Source organism: Salvelinus alpinus, chromosome 23, assembly GCF_045679555.1.
Source record: "Salvelinus alpinus chromosome 23, SLU_Salpinus.1, whole genome shotgun sequence".
In the NCBI taxonomy this organism is placed as follows: domain Eukaryota; kingdom Metazoa; phylum Chordata; class Actinopteri; order Salmoniformes; family Salmonidae; genus Salvelinus; species Salvelinus alpinus.
Genome location: NC_092108.1, coordinates 49,905,525 through 49,927,814, shown reverse-complemented (window position 1 = coordinate 49,927,814; position 22,290 = coordinate 49,905,525). Strand labels below are relative to the sequence as shown.

Genomic DNA, 22,290 nt, shown 5'->3' with positions numbered 1-22,290 from the left:
TGACTTGGAGTTACATTGTGTTGTTTAAGTGTTCCCTTTATTTTTTTGAGCAGTGTATAATAAACATGTCTGTGAAAAATATTTGGTATAGTCCGTGCCTATCTGATGATCAGTAAAATATCTTTGGTAATAGCTAACTTGGACACTGTCAAAGCCTACATAATCATGTAGCCATGATGACATACTGTCACAAAAATCCTGACTTAGCCTGTCTGCTTAGGTGTAAGCCCTTCGATCGCAATATCTACTAAGCTAACATATGGAATTGTTTTAAGATGTTCATAAAATTGATTTAAAAAAATTTGACCCCTGTAGGTATAATGGGGGAAAAAATGTGCCTTTTAATGCTAGAGCCCATAGAAATTCATTGAATAACACAGTTGTACATGACAAAAAAATTTTTTTTAATTGTAAGGAATAAGACACGGCAAGAGCATGATGAACGGATAGATGTGGTTATGGACAGAGAGGAAGAAGGAGAAGAAGAGTTGAGTGCAGTGGGAAGGTGTGTGTTGAGGATGAATGGCGCCAAGTATTCTATTCTACTGTCACTGATAGGTCAAAAATTGAACCTGAGGAGAGAGGATGAATTACCTGTGGTGGCAGGTGTTGTGAAGACCTCCGACCCTTGCCCCGGGCCAAGTGGGAGTGACATTTTTGGAGAAAGTGGATACCTGCCTTTTGGCTGATCCATATGTAGTTACAGGCTGGGTAGAAAAGACGTTGTGCACTGTTTAATCGGTGAAGATAGTTCGAAGTGGACTTTTTTCTGTGTCTGTTCTGTACAGAGGGAGTGGGTGCATTGCGTCACGCAACTAGGGACAAGACCTGGGACTTGCTTTGCTCTCCATAGCAGGATGCCTTTGAAATGAGTGGCGTTAAATTCCCTGTGTCTGACACCCACTGTTTGGTTCGACACAGAACTGGTGGCGAGCGTTGTGGAATAGAAGACATTGTCTGTCCTTTTGAGTTTTGAAGCAGTCTTTACCTAATAAATCCATGTTAGGATACGTTGATTATCCAGTGAGAGCTTTTGTGCCGATCCCACAAATTTCTTTCAGATGCCAAGCTAGGCTTGCTTTCAATGACAATGACAGATCTATAACTCGCATTTCTATGTGAATTTGGTCATTCTGCCAAAAAGTTATATTTTTTGCAGCTTTACATAGTCCGGGTAGCTATTTGGTTAACTATCTGCATTGACCTGTTTTGCACAAACTTTTTTTTTACTCATCACGCACGCTGCTGCTACTATTTACTAGTTGTGAATGTATTCCTAATTATACAGTATGTACATATCTACCTCAATTACCTCATACCCCTGCACAACGACTCGGTACTGGTACCCCTTGTATATAGCCGAGTTATCTTTCTCATTGTGTATCTATTATTACTTTTATTATTACTCGTTTGACTTTTCTATTATTTCTCTATTTTTTTTCTCTCTGCATTGTTGGGAAGGACCTGTAAGCATTTCACTGTTAGTCCTAATAAATCAAATCAAATTTTATTTGACACATGCAGGTGTAGGTAGACCTTACAGTGAAATGCTTACTTGCAAGCCCTTAACCAACAATGCAGTTTTAAGAAAAATACCCCCCCAAAAAAGAAAGTAACAAATAATTAAAGATTAGCAATAAAATAACAATAGCGAGGCTTACAGGGGGTACCGGTACAGAGTCAATGTGCAGTGGCACTGGTTAGTCAAGGTAATTGAGGTAATGTATACATGTGGGGAGCAATGCAAGTAGTCTGGGTATTCATTTGATTAGATGTTCAGCAGCCTTATGGATTGGGGGTAGAAGCTGTTTAGAAGCCTCTTGGACCTAGACTTGGCGCTCCGGTACCACTTGCCGTGCCTGTTGCTTACGAATGATGTGACAAATACAATTTTATTTGATCAGACTACATCACTGCTCAATGTCTGACAAGCTTTTTGAAACCCTGATGTTTTTTAAATGGAAAATGGCTTCTTGTTCTCTTTCATGAGACACCAAATGTAAAGTATAAGCTATATTTTTTTATTAAAAAGTGAAATGAGGCCTTTACATGTTAAGTAGTTTGTTATTTCAAATGAAACTACTAAGTACATTCACAACTATTTTCAAATACATCCAATTTTTTAAATATTTATTTGAAAATACTATCTTTCAAATACTTCCAACAATATGTATTTGAAGTAATTGTAAATACATGCCAATACGTTCTAAATGGCATTAAGAAATAGATTCCAATAGAGCCCCACAGTGGAGGTGTCATAATACCCATAAAACGTAGCTTTCAAACAGGGAAATGGTTCCAATCATTTTTCCTCCATTAATTTTTCCCATAGTGAATTTTAGAAACACTTAAAATAAGGGCTGTGTTTCGTGTAGGCGCTTACCCTGGCTTGATGTTTTGATAACCATGTAAATCTCTCTCGGACAAGATGACTAGAAGTCTAGTCATGCAACGCAACCCTCAAGGCCACGCCACACCGACAAGTCCATTCGTAGAATGTACATAGTTGCCGCCATAATTAAGTGCGAATATGCAAGAGGTCGACAATGAAAAGTATAAAGTTAAAGAGCACGGTAAAAGTTGAAAAACAAAAGTTAAAACATTCAGTGAGTCAAAAAGATCAAAGGTCTTAATAATTCGGTAAATCCCGACGATTTCAAAAAATTTCCCCCCTTTTACAGTAACTATTAACAGTTGAACAGGGTGTTGTTGTTACAAGATTAAGGCATTCCCAAAATATGTGGTAATTGTTGCTCCAACACGCTGTTCTGTAACACCGATGTCTTTTCTGCAGAGGAGTTTCCTTCCAAATTCCCTCAGTCAATGAGCTTGTTGATTTCCATTGTGATTGGCACAAGGTCCCCCACTCCACAGAAATGACCATATTACCCTCCCATTCCCATTTGTACTTTATGTATAGTGTAGTTTCCGATTTGGACTTTAAGAAGCCATTGTATAGTCTGGAGAATTTTACCTGCATGTTTCTGATTTACGCGCAGATATTAATATTGTACTATTGTCTCCGAATCCTCCTCCTTTATGACCTAATTCAAGCGGTGACATATTTGGAGATACTGTATCTATGGAAATCTTGACCTTTCTAATCTTTGTCCGTCTTAGTACTTGGAAGCTTTGGAGTGCCCCCTTGTGTACAAAAGTACAGCAGGCTGAGAGAATGGGATTGATTGTTGATAGGTCACTCCTTCAGCTGGAAAACCAAGCACAGTTTTGGGTATGAAATCATTTTGATAATTTGATCAATTAGCCAAAACACATTTGGCTCAATCAAGCTATGACTCATTTTGAGCAACATGTGTTTTTCTTCATCTCATAGGAAATAAATCGTGGGGAGGGAAAAGATTGCGCATACATGGATTAGACAAGTCTGTTGGAAAACCAGCTTGCTGCTTCCCTATTTGGCCACTAGATGGAGTCAATGACAGCAACAAAACAATCTGTTGGTGGGAAGTGTGTCTGTGCACGAGTCCATGTATTTGTGCATTTGTGAGTGACTATAGATGTTTATTTCTTAATTCACATTTATGAGACACAATAACAGTGACCAACATTTTTTTAAAGACATGGGTTTATTTACAATGATTATGTTGAGAATTGTCATTGTGAACAGGGCAGTCTCAATCCTAGGCATTTTATACAACTTTTTGTTTATGACAATTTCACTCTCACTGTGAATGCTAAACATACTCATCACAAATATGGTCTTTCCTACTTAGAAAGTATTTCAAAGAATTGATCAGTTCATTGATATGCTCCTGACAAAGAAATTGATACAAATAATATCCATAACATAGAGACTGGTAGAGGGTACACTTGCCAAAAAGTGGCAGCGCTTTGCACGTTTTCAGACTACACAATCCAGCACAGTAGGTGATGGTATGCACCTTTTACGTATGTTTACAAACTGCTAATAAACTTTAAAATGGAGATAGTCCACAATGGCGCTGCCCATGCTGTCAGAAATTGCAAAGAAAAGAGGTGTCTTCTCTTTCCCATCTCTCTGCTTTCTAAACAAATGCAAAACAAGACAGGAAAACAACATGGCTGAATTGGCAGAACATTATAGACCACTGCAAATACAATAGACCAGTACCGGACCAATGTTGTCATGGATAGCTCTTTTCCAATCCCTGGCATCGTCAAACATAAACCCCCAACCAGACTGTGAATGTCCATCCAGCAAAATTGAGAAGTCACTAGGAAAAATGAGAAGGTCTTTGGACCAGCCAAAGAAAAGTCTCATCATAACCAACGCTTCTAGCAATGTACCCAAGAGCCAAGAGGTCTTTGTCGACATTCCCCCAGCTCTCAGAAAGGGACCTCTTCCTTCCCCATGTCACAGCCTCAGCAATGGTCCGATAACCAAAGAAGTCAAAGTCTAATGCAAGAGTGGGCAACCGGGGCAAAAAAACACTACAACCTCTGCATCATGGAATAGAGCGCATGTACGCAAACACGTTTGTACAGACCTCAATTATTATGAGGGACTTCTGGTCGCAAGTGAAAGGTTGTACTATGACCGTGCGTTCAAAGCGAGAGTGCTTGTGTGGTGTCCGTGTCGGACATGACTGAGGAGCGCCCGGGGCCTCCCTGGATCTTGCTCAGTTTCCCCTTGGCCGGCCAGCAGTGGTAGATGCGGAGAAGCTTGAGGATATCTCTGCGGAAACGTACCCCCACAAACACATACAGGAAGGGATTGAGGCAGGCGTGCGTGTAAGACAGGCTCTTCAGCACCTGGCCGACCACGTCGAACCGCTTTGCCGCACTGCAGTCTGTTTCAGTGCTGTTGGCCGCCTGGGTGGCCTCCATCACCAGCACGCTGTTGTACGGCAACTGGGAGAGGACAAACACAGCCACCACCACCAGGATCACGCGCAACGCCTTGTGTTTCTGGAAGCTGCGGGTTTTGAGAAGGGTGCGGATGATGCCGGCATAGCAGAACACCATGACCAGCAGGGGCAGGCAGAAGCCCATGCAGATCTGAAGCGCCAGGACCAGGATCTTGGTGCAGTTGTCCTGGTTGCTCCAGTAGACCATGGTGCAGTAGCCCCGGCCCTCCAGCTCCTTGACGTTGGCGAACATGAACTCAGGCAGGGCCAACGCCATGGCCAGTAGCCAGACGCAGGCGCACACCAACTTGCTGCAGCTCAGGCGCTGTCTCTTGGAGTTCTGGGCCATGGTGGTCTGGACGATGACCACGTAGCGATCAACGCTGATGCAGGTGAGCAGCAGCATGCTGCTGAAGAAGTTGATCTTGTAGAGGGCCAAGGTGACCTTGCAGATGCCCGAGCCGAAGCTCCATCCCTGGGTGGCCTCCACGGCCCAGAGGGGCAGAGTGCCCAGGAAGAAGAGGTCGGCCACAGCTAGGTTCAACAGGTAGACATCGGTCATGGTCTTGAGACGCTGGCGGAAGTGCAGGTAGATCCAAACCACGGTCAGGTTGCCCAGGCCGCCCAGGATGATGATGGTCCAGTAGAGAGGAGGTTCGTACTGGCCTCGGAATGCCCTGATGGGAGATTTGTCACACATAAAGTCTTCCAGATTGTCCTCACCAGCCGTTGGGGTGAAGCTGGAGTCATAGTCATACACCTGTGAATGAGACAGGACAGCATACTGTAGCTTGTTGGACATGTGGACCAATTGTGCGAGTAAATGATACGAGCTGGAAACACAGTATATAGACCAGGGGTCTCCAATATTATATTTCATAAGAGCGACCAAATTTTTTATATATATGTATGTAATTTATCACTTGAAACAGTTAAGAATTAAAATAATACAAATTTGATGTGAAAAATTGCTATTTCATACAAATATAACACACACACTTTTACACAAATTGTTTAAAAAATTGTAGTAAAAAATATATAAGTTGTTTACCTCCATTGATGAAGTCACCAAGTCACCTATAATTGGCATCTGAAAAGAGAAGGAAGAGGAAAATAACAGTCAGGGAAATAATACACAGCTATTCAACATATGTCATTGTGTAATATTGGCAGGCCTATATAGAAATGTATGCTCCGTTTCTCACAGTCCCCTGCTTGTAGATAGTCAATGCTTCACAAATTCTATATTTTCTCGAGACTTGCATATCATTGCACATTGTTAGGCAAGAACACATCCTCCTTGTTTTATCATTTCTTATCACTTGCAGTCAATCTGACGGAAATAACACAAAACAACGTGTCATGACATTTAGAACTGTCCTCGCTTAGCATTTTGATCATTTTGATTGCACATCATTCAGAAATAAGCGAAGGACAGTGAAGTATCTAAATATCAAACACACTCCTGTCTGTGGCTAATCTATTTCTGAGCATGATGTAAAGAAACAAAGTGAGACAGAAATATTACAACACCATAAAGCGCTTACTTTATAGTAATACATGGTGTTATTGATACATTTTAGAACACTGCATGAGACCAGCTTTTCAGACAATTTGACTTACTGTCGTTCTCTGCTATTGCGAGTGAGATGTCATTCAGGCGCTTGAATTTAAAATGCTTGTTGGTCGCTAATTGCTTTAGGGAACTGTCTGGCAACAGTCTGTTCTGCAGAGGCTTTTGAAGAATTCAGTTGAACCACAAGTGACGTGCGTGAAATCAGTATGCAAAGCAGAGTGATATTCTATAGTATTAATGTGGGTGTTTTGCCCCTCTTGCAAGTGCAAACTTGCAGCATGCATAAAGACTGATTTAAACTTCTCAGGGATATTAGTCATTTATGAAATTGTGAATGTACCCCTCCTGTATACAATGGATGAGTCATAGGAAATGACTTTTTCTATTCTCAGCAGAATTCTCTTCTGCCCTCTGAAAGCTATCAAGACACCTTTGTTCACATACTGATTTACAGTAAATTGCTCAGTGGTGTACTTATATTTCGATTTTGGTTCAGAGATTTCGCTTTGAAATCTCCCATGTGACAATCAAAAATGCTATTGCAATGTGTTTTAGACTTCTTGACTGTAGATTAAGCATATGCATTATGCATTATGATTTTTGCTGAGGGCACACACGCATATACGCACACTCACCACACACATAATTATCCTCTTCCCTCCTCTGAGGAGTGAAGGCCTATACTGCACACATTTACTTAGGTTTGTTACTTCAGGCACCATGGCATAATGTTGTGGTTACCATTTCCTAATATTACTGTAATTGATTGAGATGATGGTCCACTCGCCTTGGCTAGCGAGTCCACTACCCTGGTGTCGCGGGCTGAATCAAGTCCCTGATTAGAGGGAAGGATGAAAACCAACACTGTAACATAAGGCTGCAACATGGGTGGGGGTAGAAACCTATTGTTCTATCGCTTAAATCCTAATTATATACGGTATGTTATTGTGTATTATATTCATGTAGATTTTAGTCTGTCTCTGCTTGTCAAACGTTGGCTTGGTAAGTAGAGGCGCCGGGTTGACACTGGAGCAGATAAGGTAAGGTGATACACTCAAAACAAATGCCGCCAAGTTAAAAACAGCTCAAAGTGTTACTGTACCTTTGTTTTTTTACTCTGCATAACACCCTCAGTTCAAGAGTGACACAGTGTCAGGCATGCTATCATATGAAGATTGAGTCGTAAGCAATCAGATGAATTGAAGACAAGATAAGATCAAATCAAATGTATTTATGTAGCCCTTCTTACATCAGCTGATATCTCAAAGTGCTGTACAGAAACCCAGCCTAAAACAGCAAGCAATGCAGGTGTAGAAGCACGGTGGCTAGGAAAAACTCCCTAGAAAGGCCAAAACCTAGCAACATTTGCGTTGTATGCGTGGTCCAAAACCGTTATGACATGTGTTACGTTTTGAAAACGTTTAGAAAAAAGGGTTCCAAAAGGGTTATTCAGCTGTACACACAGAACTATTTTTGGTATGAACCCTCTGTGGAACGGGTTCTACATCAAATGTATTTGTCACATGCGCCGAATACAACAGGTAGACCAGGTAGACCTTATGGTCAGATTTGCCAAATGGGGGGCGAGGAAGAGCTTGGTGATACGCATCTCTGTGTGGAGTAGAGTTTGGTCTAGAGTTTTTTTCCCCTCTGGTTGCACATGTGACATAAAGCCTATGACATGATGGTAGAAATGAGGTAAAACGGATTTTAGTTTGCCTGCATTAAAGTCCCAGGCCACTAGGAGCGCTGCTCCTGGATGAGCATTTTCTTGTTTGCTTATGACCTTATACAGCTTGTTGAGTGCGGTCTTAGTGTCAGCGTCAGTTTGTGGTGGTAAATAGACGGCTACGAAAAATATAGTTGGAACTCTCTTGTTAGATAGTCTGGTCTACAGCTTATCATGAGTTACTCAGGCAAGAAATACCTCAAGACTACCTTAATATTAGACATTGAGCACCAGCTGTTATTGACAAATAGACACACACTCCCACCCCTCGTCTTACCAGACATAGCTGTTCTGTCCTGCGATGCACGGAAAACCCAGCCAACTGTATATTATCCGTGTTGTCGTTCAGCCACGACTCGGTGAAGCATAAGATATTACAGTTTTTAATGTCCCGTTGGTAGGATAGTCTCGAACGGAGCTCATCCAGTTTATTCTCCAGCGATTGCGCGTTGGCCAGTAGAACGGATGGTAGAGGCGGGTTACCCACTCGCCGACTAATTCTCACAAGGCAACCTGATCTGCGCCCTCTGTATCTCCTTCTTTTCTTCAAGCGAATGATGGGGATTTGGGCCTTGTCTTCATCCAGTTTGAGGTGATTAATCGCTGTTCTGATATCCAGAAGTTATTTTTGGTCATAAGAGACATTAGCATCAACATTATGTACAAAATAAGTTACAAACAATGTGAAAAAACACACAAAATAGCACAATTGGTTAGGAGCCAGTAAAACAGCAGCCATCCCCTCCAGTGCCATTCTACATGGAACCCAAAATGGTTCTTCAAAGGATTCTCCTATGGGGACAGCCGAATAACCCATTTAGGTTGTAGATAGAGGAGGTTCTAAGAGTTCGGGTTATTTTAGGTTCTAAAAGTGTATGAACAGTAATTTCAAAATGTCTAGTATAGTAATAACATCCCATCCCTGGATGCCCCCGCCAGAATATGGAGAGTCGACACTTTCATGCTTGCCTTGACTCGCCTTTTAGGCCGCTGTACTGTGTTAATTAACAACTAGTGATATTTCAGCTGTCATATCAAGTGCATCTGCACATCATTTGAGAGAAGACATATTGAGAAACACAGACGTGGGCGGGATAAGCAGTATAACTTCATGGAAATTAGACAGAAGTGTGTGTGTGTGCCCTACACTGTAATAAGATATATTTTAAAACTTTGCTTGAACTCTTCATCATAAGGGACTGCTTATAATGATAATAGAGCCTATAACCACTGTAGTGACACAAATCAGTGTTTACACCAGCAAACTGACGAGGCATATTGCTAACCAATAGCTTAGCTAGGCAACATCTTTTGCACCGACACTGTAAAGCCAGATGCCATAAGCTGACACAAACATGACTGTTTAAAACATCTAGCATGCTATTTCTTTAGTGTTATGTAGAACTTATGGCGAAGGCTGAAGATAAAGTGAATAGGACTGTGTGTGTGTGGGGGGTGAGAAGCCAGACTGAGGCAGACTGTGTCTTACCCTCTGTCCTCTCTGAAGGGGTTAGTGTGTGAGGGTTCTAACCTGCTCCCTTTTAGGAAGAACGTCCTGGAAACAACCTTCATGATCCTTTGACCAGGACACACACATCTCAACCTCCACAAATGTGAGTGTGTCTGTGTGTGGCTGCATGTGTATGTCAGTTGTTTAAGTCTGTGCTGTGTGGTTTACGTGCGGTCTATCTGTAGTCAGAAAGGAGCTGGGGTGCAGACAGCAGACGGTGGGAGTGGAGGTTTTTAGGGTGAAGAGGACGGAGGACATCCCAGCCACTGCTACTTCCTACCTGATGGTTAAGAGGTCATCACTTATACAATCAAATTACTAAGCCCTTTTTTAACACCAGCAGTTATCACAACGTGCTTTTACAGTAACCAGAGAAACCAGGGACATACAGGGCACCACTACTCCTGCCATCTCTTTCTCCCTGTGTGATGTCATATCCTGTTCCTGTTTAGGCACCTTGCCAGCCGAGTGCAGGTGGGCTCTCCCATCGACATGAGGCTCTTGCTGCTCACGCCCCAAACAAACACAGATACACACACACACTATTAGGATTGTTCCCCTATGTACATGTTTGTGTGGGATGATATGTAAGTGTTTGAGAATCATCAAATCAAATCAAATTTATTTATATAGTCCTTCGTACATCAGCTAATATCTCGAAGTGCTGTACAGAAACCCAGCCTAAAACCCCAAACAGCAAGCAATGCAGGTGTAGAAGCACGGTGGCTAGGAAAAACTCCCTAGAAAGGCCAAAACCTAGGAAGAAACCTAGAGAGGAAAATAAATACTCGGTAATGTCAGTGGAATTCATTTAATTTTTAGATGTTTTGATTAATAAAAAATTCAGAACTATAATATAGTGGTTGCATAAGTACTCAGCCAGTTTGTTCAGGCAAGCCTAAATTAGTTCAGGAGTAAAATGTGGCTTAACAAATTACATAATATGTTACATGGACTCATACATACAACATCTGTAGGGTCCCTCAGTCAAGTATTGAATTTCAAGCACACACTAAACTACAAAGACCAGGGTGCTTTTCGAAAACCTCATGAAGAAGGGCAGTGATTGGTAGATGGGTAACAATAACAAATCAGACAGTGAATATCTCTTTAAGCATGATGAAGTTAATAATTATGCTGTGGATTATACATTACACCACTCAGACACATTAAAGATACAGTCGTCCTTCTGAACTGAGCTGCAGGACATGAATGCAATTGCTCAGGGACGTTACCATGAGGCCATTGGTGATTTTAAAACAGCTACAGATCAATACAATACAATATACATACATACAATATATATATATATATATACAGGTCAATGTCTGCGATGGTAGAAAACTGGGGAGGGACCATTGTAATGACTACATAATACTGACCTAAATGACAGAGTGAAAAGAATACACATATCCATATATTGAATGCAACAATGCACTAAAGTGATACTGAAAAAAGAACACAGCAAAGGAATACACTTTTTGGCCTAAATGCAAAGCCTTATGTTTGGGGAAACTCCAACACATCACTGATTAACTGCCTCCTTATTTTCAAGCATGGTGGAGGCTGCATCATGGTATGGGTATGCTTGGCATCGACAAATACTGGGGAATTATTCAGGGTAAAAAGAAACAGGATGGAGCTAAGTGCAGGCAAAATCCTAGAGAAAAACCTGCTTCAGTCTGCTTTACACCAGATGCTGAGAGAGGAATTCACCTTTTAGCAGGACAATAACCTACAACACATTTACATTTACATTTAAGTCATTTAGCAGACGCTCTTATCCAGAGCGACTTACAAATTGAACACGAGGCCAAATCTACACTGGAGTTGTTCCTGAGTGACCAAGTTACAGTTTTGACTTAAATCTGTTTGAAAATCTATGGCAAGACTTGAAAATTGCTTTCTAGCCATGATCCCCAACATCTTAACATAGCTTAACTTTAGTCGACTACATCTAGCTATGTACTGAACTTCCATCCTCTCAGGCCAGGGGCACAAAGTATGAATTTATGGTTGGATCAGAATCGCCGTTATTATCATTGGCCAATACTGAGAATTAAGTAAAACCCACAAGTCCAAATCCCTATCTCCATCCATGACTAATTTAGGAATCTTACAAATTTAGCTAGCTAGCTAGTCACCAGAGGACAACAATACTACGAGATGCAACAATTCAAGTATTTTCTGTCATTTGATGTTGTGCTCTCGATGTGATTGGTTTGAAGCTAAATCCAAACTTGCTTCCCTTGACAGTTTTTTATTTTATTTTTGGTGCAAGAACCATTCACGGTTGAGCTAACTCAGTTTAGCTCAACGCTGATTGGCTATTCATTTTATTTATTTATTTTTAATCAAGGGAGTCCAAATGCTCGCTGGCTTCCCTTGCATTCAATGCTTCGGGTAGCAACAATGTCATACTCTTTTTGACCAGACAGCATCAGAGAGGCCTACGTTGGCTACCCATATAGAGACAGAGGGTCGGTGTTTCGCTTGCTCATATGCTTTCTCCAGTGAGATACATTCAGCCTCTTGAGAATTGAAGGAAAATTATGAAACACAGAGACGAAATATTTTTTTTTTTTTAAGGTTTTGAGGAAGCCTGGCTTTCCTTGCCCTCCATGAATACACACCACTGATAAACCATTAGCTCCCAATACAGTCGCAGATATTTTGAGTCTTGATCGTGTTCAAAGACGATGTGGAGGGAAAACGTGACATTTCTTTACAGGAAGCTGTTTCGAGTTGACCACAGGATGATGTAAGCTTAGAGTCAGATACACATGTGGCAGAGGAGCATGTGGATCACCCACAGGATCTGGTATAGGGCAGGGTAAATAGAGACCTGAACTGAGTACTGTTATGGAAGTCCACGACACAGGATTATAAAAAAATAGAGTAATCTTTATTTGACTCAATTAAAATACAGTTTAAGGCAAGGGGATGGGACCAACCCATGTAATGGATATTACAGTCAGGAGTAGAATGTTCTCAACAGTTCTATTGCACATATCCCCGGTAGTAAACAAGTGCAGGTTACATGCAGATACACTCAATAATATGAGTCGTAATTCTCACACACAAATGTAGTTTCACTTCTCATTGTAGCGATTCTCGTTGGTGGAAGGAGAGGAGGACCAAGGTGCAGCGTGGTAAGTGTTCATATCATTTAATAACATATGCAACACTAAACAAAACAACAAACACGACAAACAAACAGTCCTGAAAGGTGCCACAAACACTAAACAGGAAACAACCACCCACAAACACAGGTGGGAACAGACTACCTAAATATGATTCTCAATCAGAGACAATGAATGACAGCTGCCTCTGATTGAGAACCATACCAGGCCAAACACACAGAAATACAACACAAGGACAACATAGAACACCAGACATAGAATGCCCACCCAAACTCACGCCCTGACCAACAAAGACAGAGACATAAAAAGGATCTCTAAGGTCAGGACGTGACACTAATATAGTTAGACGTAATCATCACACTCCAAACTATAATAAACAAATCATAATTAGTAGCTCTGTGATCACAGCAAACCAATAAGCCTGGTACCAAGGAACACACAACAAAGTAGAGACCGCAGTAGCTAACCCCTTTGGGAAATACACAGGAACAATACAGTTTAAAAGTACAATAAGCCAATCCAAATGTTACCTGGACTCCAACCACACACACCATCCAAACAGACAATAACTAGCAAAGCACAGAAACTGCAGATTAAACTGCAGATTAAAGAGAACTTTGAGATAACTTCAACATCTTAAACGTCAGCAAGTGTTTTAACAATGCATTGTTCCTATAACGTCCGAAGACGCCACATGCGTTTCCCAAAACAACACGTAGACAGAATGTTCACCATGTGTGTCGTTGGCGCACGTGTCGATCGTAAGGAAGGAAGCGCTGCTCTCAGATCAGCTTTCTCCATTCAAATCTTACCTTAACACTATAATTATTGTACAATACTGATGACGGAGAGATAGCTCCTAGAGAGATTATCAACTACAGTGGGGAGAACAAGTATTTGATACACTGCCGATTTTGCAGGTTTTCCTACTTACAAAGCATGTAGAGGTCTGTAATTTTTATCATAGGTACACTTCAACTGTGAGAGACGGAATCTAAAACAAAAATCCAGAAAAACACATTGTATGATTTTTAAGTAATTAATTTGCATTTTATTGCATGACATAAGTATTTGATCACCTACCAACCAGTAAGAATTCCGGCTCTCACAGACCTGTTAGTTTTTCTTTAAGAAGCCCTCCTGTTCTCCACTCATTACCTGTATTAACTGCACCTGTTTGAACTCGTTACCTGTATAAAAGACACCTGTCCACACACTCAATCAAACAGACTCCAACCTCTCCACAATGGCCAAGACCAGAGAGCTGTGTAAGGACATCAGGGATAAATTGTAGACCTGTACAAGGCTGGGATGGGCTACAGGACAAATAGCCAAGCAGCTTGGTGAGAAGGCAACAACTGTTGGCACAATTATTAGAAAATGGAAGAAGTTCAAGATGACGGTCAATCACCCTCGGTCTGGGGCTCCATGCAAGATCTCACCTCGTGGGGCATCAATGATCATGAGGAATGTGAGGGATCAGCCCAGAACTACACGGAAGGACCTGGTCAATGACCTGAAGAGAGCTGGGACCACAGTCTCAAAGAAAACCATTAGTAACACACTACGCCGTCATGGATTAAAATCCTGCAGCGCACGCAAGGTCCCCCTGCTCAAGCCAGCGCATGTCCAGGCCCGTCTGAAGTTTGCCAATGACCATCTGGATGATCCAGAGGAGGAATGGGAGAAGGTCATGTGGTCTGATGAGACAAAAATAGAGCTTTTTGCTCTAAACTCCACTCGCCGTGTTTGGAGGAATAGAAGGATGAGTACAACCCCAAGAACACCATCCCAACCGTGAAGCATGGAGGTGGAAACATCATTCTTTGGGGATGCTTTTCTGCAAAGGGGACAGGACGACTGCACCGTATTGAGGGGAGGATGGATGGGGCCATGTATCGCGAGATCTTGACCAACAACCTCCTTCCCTCAGTAAGAGCATTGAAGATGGGTCGTGGCTGGGTCTTCCAGCATGACAACGACCCGAAACACACAGCCAGGGCAACTAAGGAGTGGCTCCGTAAGAAGCATCTCAAGGTCCTGGAGTGGCATAGCCAGTCTCCAGACCTGAACCCAATAGATAATCTTTGGAGGGAGCTGAAAGTCCGTATTGCCCAGCGACAGCCCCGAAACCTGAAGGATCTGGAGAAGGTCTGTATGGAGGAGTGGGCTAAAATCGCTGCAGCAGTGTGTGCAAACCTGGTCAAGAACTACAGGAAACGTATGATCTCTGTAATTGCAAACAAAGGTTTCTGTACCAAATATTAACTTCTGCTTTTCTGATGTATCAAATACTTATGTCATGCAATAAAATGCAAATTAATTACTTAAAAATCATACAATGTGATTTTCTGGATTTTTGTTTTAGATTCCGTCTCTCACAGTTGAAGTGTACCTATGATAAAAATTACAGACCTCTACATGCTTTGTAAGTAGGAAAACCTGCAAAATTGTCAGTGTATCAAATACTTGTTCTCCCCACTGTATATGACTGCAAATATTGAGGTGGCATATTTGAATGCTTGCCCTATAATAACGCACTAAAATCACAGATTTGGCACGTTGTAGTACATTTCATGATGTGTTAGAGGCAAAAATTAGACAGTAGCCTACAATTAGAAAAATAAGTCATTTATTTAATATTTAATATCAATATGATATATACTGTATCTTTTAACGCAGTTCTCGGTTTTCATTTAAAGCATCTTTTTCATCATTTGCTTGTTTTTAGCAATTGCAAAGATAGTCAACTTTGTGTTTCTTGTCAACTTTGTCCTGAAGTTAAATGGTGGTCACAGAGAGACAGATAGAATCAGGATGTTATGCTCAGCATATATCTGTGTATTAAGGGACATGGAAGGGCAAAAAAAGCAGCTAACAATGCACTTAGCTTTTCTGATTTTCAACTACAACTTTATTAACAATGGTTTTGGGTAACAGCTCAGAGATCTACTGATGTTCCTACTATGGTTCTAATGAGGACCTTAGCCTTGAGATGCTTTTGGGAAACCGGGCCCTGTGGTGCTGAGGGAACACCCCTTTTTAAAGGGTGCGGCACAACTGTTAATTAGACACAGCAGTTAGCAATCAACTCAATTAGGACCAATTCCCTTTCAAACATGGAACCCATTCTAATTCTTACACAAACTCCACAGCAGCTTTTTCCACACTGCTACACATGCAGCAAAACAGACATTTATTTCTGGCAACTACTAAGATTGTAAACCCCACACAGATTGTAATTCATAAAGTTTGAAAATGTATATGTTTGTTTATGTTAATTCAATCTGTTTAATTTGTAATAAATCTGCTGGTGCTACCATTGCTGCTCCCATTTAGTTTTTTTTTTTTGTATTAGTTTTTCTTAAACCCACCACTCTTACGCGCCATTGCGTTAAAATCAGGTTATTCCGTTACAAGGGCTTCACCTTATTGAACTTTAGAGCAACCTCAATCATAAACAACATTTTGGAACATAAATAGAGAGACAGACGTCTGTGTGGTATGAGAATTGCAGATTGTGTCAAGCACGATAGTATTGTGGGTTACTACTTCCCTATTTTTGTGTCTAAGGCCTGACTGCATGTAAATAGATAGAGTATAGCTTGTACCATGATCCGTAAACAAAAAACACAAAGAACAAATTTAATTGACTATCCACACACAAACACCTCTTGACTTGTATTTGTAAAACATTTTGATAAATCCAAAATGTGTAAATATGGATAAAGATCTCTGAGTAAATGATCTCTCATTTTCAAACAAACTTCACGATGTGTAGATAAAAACAAAAGCATCTTTCCAAAGTTATAAATAAAAGCATTGCGAAGTGTAGGTATCCAATCATTTCAACACAACACTTTCGCATTAGAACCAGTCAAATCTGCATTTGCAAGTCAAATGATGTCTGTGGATTAGTTTTAATTTGTTTACAGAATTTGTTAACACAAATTTTTTATTACACATGCAATGGGTTTCTCTCAGTTTCTCTCAGATCTCCATAGAGCTCACCAGAAATGAGTCACCTCTAGTTCGTTCAGCCATTACTATGGGTGAAATGAGTGGGGAAAGAATGGGGTTTTAGGATAAACGCCAAAAATAAGGTCAGAGGTTAACACAGGCTTGGGAGATATTATTTAAAAAATGATATTGTATGCGATAATATCAGTCAGTTAACATGACCTTTTGAATAATGAAGCTTTTATGTGCTTGTTTTGATTACATAAATGCTTCAAAATTCACAAAATAGTGACGTTAGCTGATGAAGATATTTCATAGATCAAAATGTATAAGATCTCCTAACCAAATAAAATAACATTTTATTTGTCAAATACACATGGTTTGCAGATGTTAATGTGAGTGTAGAAAAATGCTTGTGCTTCTAGTTCCGACAGTGCAGTAATATCTAACAAGTAATCGAACAATTCCGCAACATTTGTATGTAATACATACAAATCTAAATGGGTGAATGAGAATATGTACATGTAAGTATATGAATGAGCGATGGCCGAGCGGCATAGGCAAGGTGCAATAGATGGTATAAAATACAGTATATACATGTGATATGAGTAATGTAGGATATGTAAACATTATTAAAGTGTGCATTATTTAGAGTGCATTGTATAAAGTGACTAGTGATCCATTTATTAAAGTGGCCAGGGATTGGGTCTCAATGTATGCAGCAGCCTCTCTGAGTTAGTGATCGCTGTTTAGCAGTCTGACGGCCTTGAGATAGAAGCTGTTTTTCAGTCTCCCGGTCCCAACTGTACTGACCTCGCCTTCTGGATGGTAGCGGTGTGAACAGGCAGTGGCTCGGGTGGTTGATGTCCTTGATGATCTTTTTGGCCTTCCTGTGACATCGGGTGGTGTAGGTGTCATGGAGGGCAAGTAGTTTGCACTCGGTGACGCCCTCTGAGGGCGGTGCAGTTGCCGTACCAGGCTGTGATACAGCCTGACAGGATGCTCTCGATTGTGCATCTGTAAAAGTTTGTCAGGGTTTTGTGTGACAAGCCACATTTCTTCAGCCTCCTGATGTTGAGGAGGCGCTGCTGCGCCTTCTTCGCCACACTGTCTGTGTGAGTGGACCATTTCAGTTTGTCTGTGATGTGTATGCCGAGGAACTTAAAACTTTCCACCTTCTCCACTGCTGTCCCGTCGATGTGGATATGGGGATGCTCCCTCTGCTGTTTCCTGAAGTCCACGATCATCTGCTTTGTTTTGTTGACGTTGAGTGAGAGGTTGTTTTCCTGACACCACACTCCAAGTGCCCTCACCTCCTCCCTGTAGGCCGTCTCGTCGTTGGTAATCAAGCCCACTACCGTTGTGTCGTCTGCAAACTAAATGATGGAGTTGGAGGCGTGCATGGCCATGCAGTCGTGGGTGAACAGGGAGTACAGGAGGAGGCTAATCACGCACCCTTGTGGGGCCCCAGTGTTGAGGGTCAGCGAAGATGTTGTTTCCTACCTTCACCACCTGGGAGCGGCCCGTCCAGGACCCAATTGCACAGGGCGGGGTTGAGATCCAGGGCCTCCAGCTTGATGATGAGCTTGGAGGGTACTATGGTGTTGAATGCTGAGCTGTAGTCTATGAACAGTAAATGGGTAAACAGTAAATCACACCCATTACAGAAAACAGTGATACCTTATTTACATAAGTCTTCAGACCCTTTGCTATGAGACTTGAAATTTAGCTCTGGTGCATCCTGTTTCCATTGATCATCCTTGAGATGTTTCTACAACTTGATTGAAGTCCACCTGTGGTAAATTCAATTGATTAGACATGATTTGGAAAGGTACACACTTGGCTATACAAGCCATGAGGTCGAAGGAATTGTCCGTAGAGCTCCGAGACATGATTGTGTTGAGGCACAGATCTGGGGAAGGTTACCAAAAAATGTCTGCAGCATTGAGGGTCCCAAGAACACAGTGGCCTCCATCATTCTTAAATGGAAAAAGTTTGGAACCACCAAGACTCTACCTAGAGCTGGCCGCCCGGCCAAACTGAGCAATCGAGGGAGAAGGGTCTTGGTCAGGGAGGTGACCAAGAACCCAGTGGTCACTCTGACAGAGCTCTAGAGTTCCTCTGTGGAGATGGGAGAACCTTCCAGAAAGACAACCATCTCTGCAGCCCTCCACCAAATCAGGCCTTTATGGTAGTGGCCAGACTGAAGCCACTCTTCAGTAAAAGACACAACAGCTCGCTTGGAGTTTGCCAAAAAGCACGTAGAGACTCTCAGACCATGAGAAACAAGATTCTCTGGTCTGATGAAACCAAAATGTATATATTTGACTTGAATCAATCAAATGTATTTATGAAGCCATTCTTACATCAGCTGATGGCACAAAATGCTGTACAGAAACCCAGCCTAAAACCCCAAACAGCAAGCAATGCTGGTGTAGAAGCACAGTGGCTTGGAAAAACTCCCTAGAAAGGCCAGAAACTAGGACGAAACCTAGAGAGGAAGCAGGCTATGAGGGGTGGCCAGTCCTCTTCTGGCTGTGCCGAGTGTAGATTATAACAGAACATGGCCAAGATGTTCAAATGTTCAAGGATGACCAGCAGGGTCAAATAATAATAATCACAGTGGTTGTCGAGGGTGCAACAGGTCAGCACCTCACAAGTAAATGTCAGTTGGCTTTTCATAGCCGATCATTCATTCTGCTGTCTCTAGAGAGTTGAAAACAGCAGGTCTGGGACAGGTAGCACGTCTGGTGAACAGGTCAGGGTTCCATAGCCGCAGGCAGAACAGTTGAAACTGGAGCAGCAGCACGGAAAGGTGGACTGGGGACAGCAAGGAGTCATCAGGCCAGGTAGTCCTGAGGCATGGTCCTAGGGCTCAGGTCTGGTGACTATGAGGTCTGTGAAGAGCAGCAGGCAGTTGCAGCAGAATGGCAAGCTTCACGGCTGGTGGAAACCTGGCACCATCCCTACGGTGAAGCATGGTGGTGGCAGCATCATGCTGTGGGGATGTTTTTCAGTGGCAGGGACTGGGAGATTAGTTAGGATCGAGGCAAAGCTGAATGGAGCAAAGTACAGAGAGATCCTTGATTGAAACCTGCTTCAGAGCGCTCAGGACCTCAGACTGGGGCAAAGGTTCACCTTCCAACAGGACAACGAACCTAAGCACACAGCCAAGACAACACAGAATTGGCTTCGGGACAACTCTCTGAATGTCCTTGAGTGGCCCAGCCAGAGCTGGACCTGAACCCGATCAAACATCTCTGGAGAGACCTGAAAATAGCTGTGCAGCAACGCTCCCCATCCAACCTGACAGAGCTTGAGAGGATCTGCAGAGAGGAATGGGAGAAACTCCCCAAATACAGATGTGCCAAGCTTATAGCATCATACCCAAGGAGACTCGAGGCTGTAATTGCTGCCAAAGGTGCTTCAACAAAGTACTGAGTAAAAGGTCTGAATACTTATGGTAAAGTGGTATTTCAGTTTTTTATGTTTAATACATTTGCAAACATTTCTAAAAACCTGTTTTCACTTTTCCATTATGCGGCAATGTGTGTAGATTGACGAGGAAATGTTTTTATGTAATCCATTTTCGAATAAGGCTGTAACCTAACAAAATGTTTTGCTTCCTGAATTCACAGAAAAAGTATTGGGACAGTGAATTTGTTTGTTGTTGTTTTGGATCTGCACTCCAGAACTTTGCATTTGGAAGTATACAAAGACTATGAGGTTAAAGTGCAGACTGTCAGCATGTTCATCCATGTCTGGTGAACTGTTTAGAAATTAGTGCACTTTTTGTACATAGTAGTCCCCCCCCATTTCAGGTGACCAAAAATATTAGTTAGGAAATTCACGTGTGTGTAATTAAAGTAATCAAATGTTGTGTATTTGGTCCCATATTCCTAGCATGTAATGCTGACATCAAACTTGTGACTACAAACTTGTTGAATTTTTTAAATGTTTGTTTTGGTTGTGTTTCAGATTATTTTGTGCCCAATCAAAATAGTAAATAATGTATTGAGTCACTTTTGTTGCAAATAAGAATAGAATATGTTTCTAAACACTTCTGATAATCCTGAATTAATCATGAATAATGACGAATGAGAAAGTTACAGAGGCATACATTTGATAACCTCCCCTGTTAATTGTATGGTGAGAGGTTAGCATGTCTTGGGGGTATGGTATTTGTGTGCCTGTAACTTGGATTGTGAAATATTTGCCCATTATTATTTTCAGAATAACTTAACTAGCTGGCCTGGCGCATCGTTGCCCATGAAAGGAAGTTAGATTAGCGAGTAAGCATTTTAGCCAGGTAGTCTAGGACAACAAAAACTAAAAGCGTACTGTATGAAGGAGTCATAGACCATTTTGTCAACATGAAAGAGAGGAGGATGGCATTGGCGTTTCTCTACAAGTAAGGTGAGTCAACATGTTTTTTCTACTTGCATAAAACGCACGCGCACACACAATCAGAACCATGGACAGCCAAATCATATTTCGCTTATGTTGGTTGGACTAAATTGTTTTGGGGATAATTTAGTTGTCACTGCATTAGACTAAGCGTAGGTGATTTGATGATCTTGAAATGTTGAAGGTGAAATGGTTCTGGAATAGTAGAGGCAGCGCCTGTTTTCTTTCCGACTTGTCATAACTCTCCGTTGTTCTAAATCAATAGTTGTTTAGTAGTCTGAATGTCTGAAACATGATTTTGCTTGACCACGCGTAGGTCACGTATACTCAGCTGGCCCCTCCCCAGATGTTGTGTCCAACAAGCTTTCTCTGCCCTTAACCTTGTTCTGAACACTTCCAAAACAAAGGTCATGTGGTTTGGTAAGAAGAATACCCCTCACCCCACAGGTGTGATTACTACCTCTGAGGGTTTAGAGCTTGAGGTAGTCACCTCATACAAGTACTTGGGAGTATGGCTAGACGGTACACTGTCCTTCTCTCAGCACATATCAAAGCTGCAGGCTAAGGTTAAATCTAGACTTGGTTTCCTCTGTCGTAATCGCTCCTCTTTCACCCCAGCTGCCAAACTAACCCTGATTCAGATGACCATCCTACCCATGCTAGATTATGGAGACGTAATTTATAGTTCGGAAGGTAAGGGTGCTCTCGAGCGACTAGATGTTCTTTACCATTCGGCCATCAGATTTGCCAACAATGCTACTTATAGGACACCATCACTGCACTCTATACTCCTCAGTAAACTGGTCATCTCTGTATACCCATCGCAAGACCCATTGGTTGATGCTTATTTATAAAACCCTCTTAGGCCTCACTCCCCCCTATCGAAGATACCTACTGCAGCCCTCATCCTTCACATACAACACCCATTCTGCCAGTCACATTCTGTTAAAGGTCCCCAAAGCACCCACATCCCTGGGTCACTCTTTTCAGTTAGCTGCAGCTAGCGACTGGAACAAGCTGCAAAAAAATACACTCAAACTGGACAGTTTTATCTCAATCTCTTCATTCAAAGACTCAATCATGGACACTTACTGACAGTTGTGGCTGCTTCGCATGAT

At 41.8% G+C, this 22,290-nt stretch overlaps 1 protein-coding gene across 2 annotated transcripts; it reads right to left on the bottom strand.

Moving 5' to 3' along the window:
• Nucleotides 1-3,568: 3,568 nt before the first annotated feature.
• Nucleotides 3,569-22,280, bottom strand: ccr9a (chemokine (C-C motif) receptor 9a). 2 transcript variants are annotated; one of them, XM_071362689.1, is made up of 3 exons: nucleotides 22,265-22,280; nucleotides 5,899-5,937; nucleotides 3,569-5,607 (listed from the first exon to the last, which is right to left on the bottom strand). In XM_071362689.1, the coding sequence occupies exons 2-3, from the start codon at nucleotides 5,935-5,937 to the stop codon at nucleotides 4,546-4,548; spliced, it is 1,101 nt and encodes a 366-aa protein (XP_071218790.1). In that variant the 5' UTR covers nucleotides 22,265-22,280; the 3' UTR covers nucleotides 3,569-4,545. The 2 variants fall into 2 exon arrangements, with proteins under 2 accessions (XP_071218790.1, XP_071218789.1); XM_071362688.1 differs by lacking the exon at nucleotides 22,265-22,280 and adding an exon at nucleotides 6,471-6,588.
• Nucleotides 22,281-22,290: the final 10 nt, after the last annotated feature.